Genomic DNA, 9,828 nt, shown 5'->3' on the forward strand with positions numbered 1-9,828 from the left:
GGGGTGGGTGGGATAGGGTGGGGTTGGGTGGAATGAGGGGTTGGGCTGGGAAAGGGTGGGGTGAGGTGGGGTTGGGGTGGGCTTGTATTCGGCGCCATCTATACATTCCTAGGTACATTTGTCTTCTTTGATCCAGATTTTGCATCTAGTGTCTCAAAGATTTGAGGAGACAGTGGTGGGGAGGCAGATGGTCTTTTGTGCTGCTTTTCCCAGGAGTTTCAGAATACATACCCTAAAGAATTATCTGTGGTTTATAGATCAGAAGGTAACAATTGCTCCGTTGATTTTCAAAAGGCTTGGAATCCTGTAGGCAGAACCCCATTAGTCTATACCCATAAAGAAACCAGCAGCTTTTCACTGGTATGCTTGTTAAAGATTACCATCCTCGCTCTCGATAAGACCGAATTTCAAAGGCTGGCAACAGTGAAGGAAAGAAGCAGCAAAAGCAGCAACAATGGGCCAGTGGCTGAGGCTTGCTATTGTTGGGCCTTCGGGGAGACTAGGCATCAAAGGAAATTTCCTTTTGAAGGAGTGATTTATGATAGAGTATGCAGCTAGCTTGTTTTGTGTTGTGTTTAGGTTTCAGGTTACAGAAACAGTCACAAATTAATTCCTAGTTAGCAGGGCATTATAGCTGCCCTTTTGAAAAGCATTTGGATTTTTGTCCAGGTGTGTACTTGAAAGTGTTATAAATCTTAAAACTACATGCAGGCCTTGCTTTCTTCCTTCCCTCTTTTTCTTTCCCTTGTCCCCCAATGGAGATTATTTACCTGTTTGCTGAAAAGGATCCTGTGGCTTTAAGATCTGAAAGCAGAATAAGAGATAGACTTTTTTTTACGTGGCCGGGTGAGGGGTGGGGGGCTTTCATTGGAATTGCCCTGCTGGTTCTGCTTGCTGTGAATTCCATTAAAGTTATTTCCCCTAGATTTCTGGTCCCGTTTCCCTCCCACTTTAAATAAAAGATGTAATTTTTCCCCCCCTTCTCCCCAACTCTTTATTTATTCCTTCTTCCAGACCATGAACCCTCCTCTCCCTCCACCCCCACTCCTGGCTGCCCCTGTCGCCTCCACACCACCAGGTGCTGCTGCATCCGGAGCAGGACCAAGGCCCGCAGTAATACCCGCTGAGCAGATTGTGCACTTACGGCCCCAGACTCGCCCCAGTGTGTAAGTGGGGGTGTTGTTTATTACTGTTCAAGTGTGCCTTTAAAACCAAGCCCAAACAGCGGAGGTAAAGAAACACCATTCTAATCGTAGTTGATGACAAGCTTATGGCCCACCAAGTGGGTTTGTGTTCTGCAAGCTTCCACACAGCCATGCAGATCATTGCTGAAACAGAATGGGTTTAATAAGCAAGCTTGCTGGGCAGCCATCCTGCTGACTGAAGGTCTTTCATAGTATAGAAGCTGTTTGCTTCTTTGCAATATTATATGTGTGCATAGGACTGCCACTTTGTATAACTCTTGTGTGAGCTTTTTTATTCCTTGCCTTAGGACTCTTTTAAGAACAGAAAGGAAAAGAAAAAAAAAGGAACAGAAAGGTATTTCACACAAATCAGACCTAGTTGGAGTATGCGTGTGAAAAACTGCATGTCCCCAGCAATTAGTGTCTAGAAAAAAATGTAATTATCTTCAGCTTTTACAAGTGACAGCACACATCTAGATTTCTGTGGGCCCTTCCTTGTGTAGATGTGCACTTTAGCTGTCTAGGGTAGTATTGGAAGACACTATGAGGTAGTGTTGGCTGCCCAGTTCCGTGTGTGTAGGTAGGCACAGTCACCTTGCATTGTGGGGTGATTTCATGCTTTCTCTAACCTCCGCCTTCTTTTCTTTGGACGGTTTCAAATTCAGTATCTTTCCCAGTGAACCACACAAAACTGGTGCAGCTCAGACCTTTAGGTTTGGCCTGTGTGTGGAAAGCAGCATGTTGTGCTTCCTGGCGGGATTTCATACCACATGTCCTCATTTAAGGCTACTTCCCAAGCCCAGCAAGTGCCACTGGAGGAGCTCGCCTCTCCCCGTGGGGGTCTCAGCCCCAGGAGCAAGGGTGGCGCGTCAGAAGCTACAGCCATTCTCTAGCATCTCTTGGGTTCCTTTTGGTGAGTTGGTCGCTCTCACACTGCGAGGGATCCAGCAGGTTTTTGTCAGAAAGCGTCCTGCCTCTTTCCGCGAAGAGTTACATACCAGCACGATCGACAGGTTAAGGGTTGTACCACCTGCCCACGTTTATGGACAAAATCCTGACGGCTTTTGTGTTAGGCCGGGTTGATGAGAGAAACAAATCCAGTGACACTTACATATGTGTAAGAAAGAGCTTTATATCAAGAAGCTTTATACATCAGGAGAACATCCCAGCCCAGCCCGATAGTAGTCCGTAAGCCCCTCTTCAGACAGTCACACAGCCTCATGCAGTGATGCAGAATGCAGGAAGATCACAGGTGCAAGCTCCGTGTGAGTCCAGTGGTGCAGTTCATCACAGGGCTCTGGCAGGTCTCAGAGCGACTCGTGGGCATGAACATGAAAGCAGAGAGAGATGAGGAGGTCCCAGGACCCTTCTTATGAGAAGGCCAGTCCACAGAGAGTTCCCTGATTGGCAGGCTAACCTCTACCCATATCTTCCTACAAGTACCATGTTGGCACCAAAAACCTAACTATTACAACTTTATCCCAAGGAAACTTTCTCAGCAGCTTGGTGTTTCCTCTGTTAACCAGTCTGAAGTGGTCATTCTCTTCTCTCCTAGGTATGTTGCTATCTATCCATACACTCCCCGGAAAGAGGATGAGCTGGAGCTCAGGAAGGGGGAGATGTTTTTGGTGTTTGAGCGCTGCCAGGATGGCTGGTTCAAAGGGACATCAATGCATACCAGCAAGATAGGGGTTTTCCCTGGCAATTATGTGGTACCAGTCACAAGGTACAGTTTTGAACATAACATTTATGCAGCTTTGAACAGAGAGGCTTAGTTTTTGCCCATGACTTTTAGCCTAACCAAGTTCCTTCTCATATTATAATTGCTTCTGTTACATAGCCATAGGGTTTTTGACTGTATCTCTACCTGTGAAAATCCCTTCTAACTCTTTTCACCAGGATAAATGTGACCGTTAGGGCTTTACCAACAAATCAACTAGGTTTCATTTTTATGCTTTAATATATATTTGAGAGGACTCAACTGTACCTCCTTTATGCCAAACAATAAAGAACATAATGTTTAGTATAAACAAAAGCTACATTATTAGTACTTATATGTTTGTGTAGTATATACTATATGCCAGGAGTCTGGTGGTGCAGTGGTTACACATTGGGCTGTGATCTGCATGGTTGGCAGTTTGAAACCACCAGCCACCCTTCGAGAAAGACTAGGCTTTTTACTCCCATAAACAGTTATGGCCTTGGAAACTGACAGAGTCGCTATGAGTCAGCAATGACTCATGGCAGTGAGTATAAACCAGGAAGGCAGATTTCCAAATGCATTGTACATACTAATTCTTAGTCCCAAATAACTCAACTGGTGTGGGTGCTGTTAGCAGCTGCCCTTAGTGGATGAGAGTGTTGAGTTGCAGAGAAAGAAAAGCAACTTGCCTAAGATCACATAGGGACCTAGTGTTCAAACCCACGTGAGCTGCCCCATTATTTATTCTAGATAGCTTATAGTTAATTTCTAGAGTTCTGGCAATTAATTTCTAGAGTACAATCGGAAATATGTCTCTAATATGGCATTGACTGGGAACGAATTTGCTTCCCAGAAGACATGTGGCCAATCTAGACAGACATTTTTGTTTGCTGCAATTTGGAGAGGGGAAGAGAGGGTGGAAGCCAGGGAAGGTGCATACAATAGACTAAGGGGCCCAAAATGTCAATAGTACTGAGGTTCGTAACTTTGTTGTAAGCTGTAAGAGCTTTAGATACGCAAACTTCACAGTACCCTTGTGGGTCTCTGAGGAAAGTAACCTTGAAATCCGAATGGCATGACCTATCCCACCATTAGTTCTGGGAGACCCCTAGTTTTTGACCCCTGGGGACTAAACAAACGGTCCAGCTTTAACTACATTAAATCATTCCTGAAAACCCCTGATTAGCAAATGGTTTAATGAACTGACATGTTTGTCAGCTGTTGGCCTTGATTGATGGTTGGCCAGCAGCCTAATCAAGTGAAAATCACTATTGTTGCAGATGGTGACAGACTGTTAGCTTTCATTTGACTTGCAGATTATTATTCAGTACAAACCTCCTTTTCTGGCTGTGTGAAGTTCCACATTTAGGAACCACCCCTGCCTAGAAATTGGCATCTAGACCTACCCTGGTGCAAAAAAGACAAGAATAACAACTCTAAGGGAAATAAACAAACAAAAAAAACAACAACAAAAAATGAAGATAATCAAGGAAAACATACCGATAGGATTCAAAAACAAATTATTAAAAATTTCACTGGTGTTTTACCTCGGGAGAAATGCTTATTTACTGTAAATTCTCTGCCATTCATCATTGTAAAGAATAAGAATTCAAACTCATGAGGTAGTAGTCTACTTGGGGAAAAGTTGCCATACCCAAAAACAAGCTGGAAAAAAGCTCCCCTGGGCGGAGCTTTCGTAGGATGCATTTTCCCACACTAGCAGAGCACCTAACAACTCTCCCTGAGTTAGTGCACCCAGTGCCATCGCTTGGGAAGGTTCTCTCTGGTCATAGTGAATTTTTTCTTAAAAGCAATTTTGCTCGAACCTCATTTTTTGTGATGGCCAAGTTAAGAAACTAGCATGTGGCTGTGAAATTTTGTTTCCTGCTTGGGAAAACTGCTGCCGAAACTGCTGTGATGCCGAACACAGTTTACAAGGACAGCACTATAGGAAAAACTCAAGTCCACAAGTGGTTTTCTCATTTCAAGAAAGGTAAAATGTCGATTGATGACAAACCTCATTCTGGACTTCCATCAACTTCCTGAAGGGACAAAATTGCCAATTTGTAGTGCATTTGGAGTTCATTCCACCAGGTCAGACTGTTAACCACGCTTTCTATTTAGAGGTTCTGCAAAGATTGTGTAACAGTGTACAACAAAAAAGGTCTGATTTGTGGCAAGCGGGGGACTGGTTTTGCTACCACGACAATGCACCTTCTCACACAGCCATCTCAGGGTGCCAGCTTTGGGCAAAAAGCAGCATGCCTCTCTTGCCCCATACACCTGACCTTGTTCTGCCCCACTTCTTTTTGTTTCTGCAAATGAAGAAGGGCATGAAAGGACAGCAATTTGACGACCTAGAAGAGGTGAAGAAAAAAACACGAGAAGTGCCGTCAGCGGTCCAAACAGATGAGTTTGAAAAATGTTTCCAGAGTGGACTCACAGATTTTCAAATGTATTAAGTATAATGGAGAGTGCTTTGAAGGTGCTAAGGTTGTTTTGAATAAAAATTTAAATATATAGCTTTGAAAGAAAGTCATTTTGGGGGGAGGCACCCCCTTGTATACAAAATGGTAGTTTAAAAAAGTTAGGATATCAAATATATATACAAAGCTACACCAAACAATCAAATGAAGGCCATGAATATATTAGCACTCCTTCTACTTATCGTTGTGAAACAACCATTTTCACAATGGTTTTACTTTCTATGAGCTCAGATTATTACTAAGCCAGGAGTGTTTCATAAATAATTTATTTAAAAATCATGTAGCACATTTTGTAATCAAGGGCCAAAGTATAAACAATGTATGGATTACAGAAAACAGAACAGGGAAATATAATGAAACAGTAGAATCATAAGATCCTCAGCCTTCCCAGCCACACCACTGCCATCAAATCAATTTTAAATCATAGCAACTCTGCAGGACAGAGTAGAACTGTTCCTTAAGGGTTTCTGAGACCAGCAATCTTTATGGGAGTACATAGCCTCATTTTTCTCCTACAGAGTCACTAGTGGGTTTGAACAGCTTAGCTTAAACCTATACCTAACCCACAGCACCACAAGGGCTCCCTTCTTCAACCTTAGCTGTAGGTAAACCCTCCAAAACTCAAATTCCGTTTATTCCAACCGATGGTGACCTTAGGTGTTATAGAGAGTGGAACTGAGTTCAGTAGGCATCTTACCAGACCTTTCTTCCATCACACCATTGGGTGGGTTTGAACCACCAACCTTTGAGTTAGTAATTGAGTGTAAACCATTTGTGTCACCTAAGGAAGCCTATATACAACTGTCTTGAAATGATGAGATTTGTGCTGCCTTTGGAAACGGGTGAGATTAATGTATGTCAAGAAAAGCCGGAAAGACATTTTAAGAGTGTGTGTACAGGGCAAGCAAGGGGAACAGGCAAAAACACTAGGGAAGCTACAAAAATGTGTATACTGTGATATAACAAACCGAGCAAGAGAATCCAGGGTATTGAAAGTCAGGGATGTGAATAGCTAAACTCAGTAACTATATTCTTGCAGAGTATAATGTGTGGTCTGGGGTGACTCAAAAAAACATTTTAAGAGCTTTGAATTTGCTATTCTTAAACTTTTGAAAAACAATTCCGTTCCATTCACTTTTTTTTTCCTTAAAATGTTCTGCCTGTTACTCTGGGGCCTTATTTATGTTGTGTCTAATAGTGCTGTCTCCTGTTGCTGATGCATGTGGGTCTTCTGTCTGTGTCTCTGTCTTGACAGGGCAGTGACGAGTGCCTCCCAAGCTAAAGTCCCCATGTCTACTGCTGGCCAGACAAGCAGGGGGGGGACCATGGTCAGTTCTTCCACCGCAGGAGCCCCTGCTCAGAAGCTCCAGGGAAACGGTGTGACTGGGAATCCCAGCATCGTCCCCACAGCCGTGGTGTCGGCAGCTCACATCCAGACGAGTCCTCAGGCCAAGGTCTTATTGCAAATGACTGGGCAGATGACTGTCAACCAGGCTCGCAATGCTGTAAGGACAGGTGAGGACAAAGTCAGGCTGGAACGTGACAGTAGGGGTTTGACTGCCAATGATTAGATCTTCCCTGACAGATGTTTAGAAAAGCAGACGTGACATTAAAATGATGAATAGCATTAGGAAATAGGAGCAGACACCGTCTGGTCCACAGCGCGTTATACAATTTATCTGGGCTAATGCCACCCTACTCATTAATTCAAGCCTGATTACAGATTAGAAGCCTGAAAGAAATTAGACTGACCCTAAGAATAGTACTTGAGGTTGTGATCTCTGGAACTGAAATCCTAGGTTTTCAAATCTCGCTACCCCTAGCTTCATGACCGCTGTGCTAACCAGGGTGCTGGCTGTTATTGATGAGCTTAGTTCCAGGGTGTGTTCAACCCAGTGAGAGCCTAGATAGCTTTCTTCTGCTGTGTTATTAAAAATCTAGCCATGTCATAGGTAACAGCTGTGAGGTAAAGAAAGGTTTATGAATTCTATCAGGGAAAAAAGAAAGGAGGAAAATGTGTAATAAGAAAAGGGATCATAATATAGAAGGAACTGGAGACTGACCTGGTTTGACACTGTGGGGTGTTTTCAGACATAGGTGCTGTTTCTCCAGTGGCACAGAAAGACTTCCTCCCTCTCCAAGGAGCCTCTTGCTTCAGGCTTATAGTTGAGCTTCTAGACAGTCAGCAGTTCAAGGTCTGATCTGGAAGGCGAAGAGCAAGTAGGGTCCTGAGCGATATAAAGTGCCTTTAAACCACTGTACATTATAATACACACTGTACATTACATGTAATTGCAACTTTTCAGTATGATCCAATGTGGTGCAGTGACTCATGTTTTGATGAGTATCATTTATAAGAAATTTAAATTGTGCTCTCTGATTCTTCCTGTCATCTACTAGTTGCCGCACACAACCAAGAACGCCCTACGGCAGCTGTGATGCCCATCCAGGTGCAGAGTGCCACCTGCTTGGGCCCCACACTTGTGGGTCTGTCCCATCATCCCTTGGCCTCTCAACAACCTCAGCCTCCAGTGACGGGCCCCGCCATGCATGTTGCTGCCGTCAGTATCAGTCGAGCCAACGTGCCTCTGACGTGTGCAGCAGCTGCCTCCCTGACCTCCCCGAGCATCACCACTGCCTCTTTGGAGAGTGAGCCCAGTGGCAGGACCGTGACCATCATCTCTGGACTTCCCACATCCCCTGACAGTGCTTCATCAGCTTGTGGAAACAGTTCAACCGCCAAACCAGACAGTAAGGTAAGACTAGCTTCCTATTTCTTTACCATGTATCTTGGGTTGTTGCTCTCTTCTGTGGTCACCTCCATCTCACGCAGCAGAGAGTGAAATAACTGCACCACCCTCCGGATCACTTGCAGGTGTGATCTGTGGTCTTCGTTGGCAGATTTCCCAACGCAGATTATTGGTCATCCTTCCTAGTCTGTTGTAGCCTGGAAGCTCTCCTGAAACCTGCTCAGCATCCCTAGCAACACGCACACAGCTTCCCGTTGTGTCTGTGCATGAAGTGCTTTGGCTGGGAACTGAACCCTGGTCTCCCATCTAGAGCACTTTACCACTGAACCCTAGCGACTAGAGCTCATCGCTCAACCTGCATCTCAGTTTTTCTAATAAAGAAGTTTCATTGTTCAACAACCCTGTGCATGCCTTCCAGGCAAGTCACTGTGTCAGGTTTTAGGAAGATGAAGGGGACCCACCGAAAACCGGAACTCTCCCACCCTTTTCAAAGCTATGTATTTAAATTTTTTTTATAAAACAACCTTAGCACCTTCAAAGTACTCTCCATTACACATTTGTCAAATCTGCTATTCCATTCTTGGAAACATTTTTCAAACTTATCTGTTTGCATGGCTGACAGCACCTCCCTTGTTTTTTTCTTCACCTCTTCTAGGTCGTCAAATTGCTGTCGTTTCATGTCCCTCTTCATTTGACAAAACAAAAAGAAATAGGGCAGCGTAAGGTCAGGTGTGCGGGGCAAGAGAGGCATGCTGTTTTTTGCCCAAAACTGGCACACTGAGATGCCTGTGTGAGCAGGTGCCTTTTCATGGTGGCAAAACCAGTCCCCCGCCTGCCATAAATCAGACCTTTTTTGTTGTACACTGTTACACAATTTTTGCAGAACCTCTAAATAGAAAGCTTGGTTAACAGTCTAACCTGGTGGAATGAACTCCAAATGCACTACAAGTTGACAGTTTTGTCCCTTCAGGAAGTTGATGAACGTCCAGAATAAGGCTTGTCATCAATTGACATTTCACCTTTTTTGAAACGAGAAAACCATTTGTACACTTGAGTGGTTTCCATAGTGCTGTCCTTATAAGTTCAACCTCAAAACAGTTTCTGCAGCAATTTTCCCAAGCAGGAAACAATTTCACAGTCGCATGCTATTCTCTTAAGTCAGCCATCACAAAAAGCGAGGTTTGAGTGAAACTGCTTTTAGGAAAAATTCACCGTAACCAGAGAGAACCTTCCCAGGCGATGCCACTGGGTGCAATAACTCAGAGCGAGTTGTTTGATGCTCTTCTAGCTGGAAAAATGCGTACTACAAAAGCTCTGCTCCACCCAGTGCAGTTTCGTTTTGGGGGGAGGTACTCCCTCGTATAGTGGGGAATAGCCTCAGGCACCACCCTTGACCTCGTACACAACTTAGTTGAAACACACCAGGTCCTGAGTTGGATGCCAGGAAAACCCCAGTGAATGAGGAATGTCACTTCCCTTTTGGTGGACTCAGATCTAAAGGAGGACATTTTTCTCTTTTCATCATTTTGCTGTCCTAATTCTTCCTGTTCACTCAGTTTCACTCAGTTCTTTTTTTTTTTTTTTCAATCATTTTATTAGGGGCTCATACAACTCTTAATCAAAATCCATATACACATTAATTGTGTAAAGCACATTTGTACATTCATTGCCCTCATCATTGTCAAAACAGTTCCTCTCCACTCAAG

General features: G+C 44.0%; 1 protein-coding gene across 1 annotated transcript in view; it reads left to right on the top strand.

Annotated features, from left to right (window-relative positions):
* SH3RF1 (SH3 domain containing ring finger 1) overlaps positions 1-9,828 on the top strand; it is a 235,081-nt gene that overhangs the window by 198,861 nt on the left and 26,392 nt on the right. Inside the window, exons 6-9 of the mRNA XM_045285407.1 lie at positions 1,015-1,166; positions 2,740-2,910; positions 6,628-6,887; positions 7,773-8,128. Coding sequence (XP_045141342.1) covers positions 1,015-1,166; positions 2,740-2,910; positions 6,628-6,887; positions 7,773-8,128 — 939 coding nt within the window. The remainder of the gene's footprint in view (positions 1-1,014; positions 1,167-2,739; positions 2,911-6,627; positions 6,888-7,772; positions 8,129-9,828) is intronic.

This window comes from Echinops telfairi, unplaced genomic scaffold (genome assembly GCF_000313985.2).
Source record: "Echinops telfairi isolate 266 unplaced genomic scaffold, ASM31398v2 ScPeMD7_5;HRSCAF=22, whole genome shotgun sequence".
Classification (NCBI taxonomy): domain Eukaryota; kingdom Metazoa; phylum Chordata; class Mammalia; order Afrosoricida; family Tenrecidae; genus Echinops; species Echinops telfairi.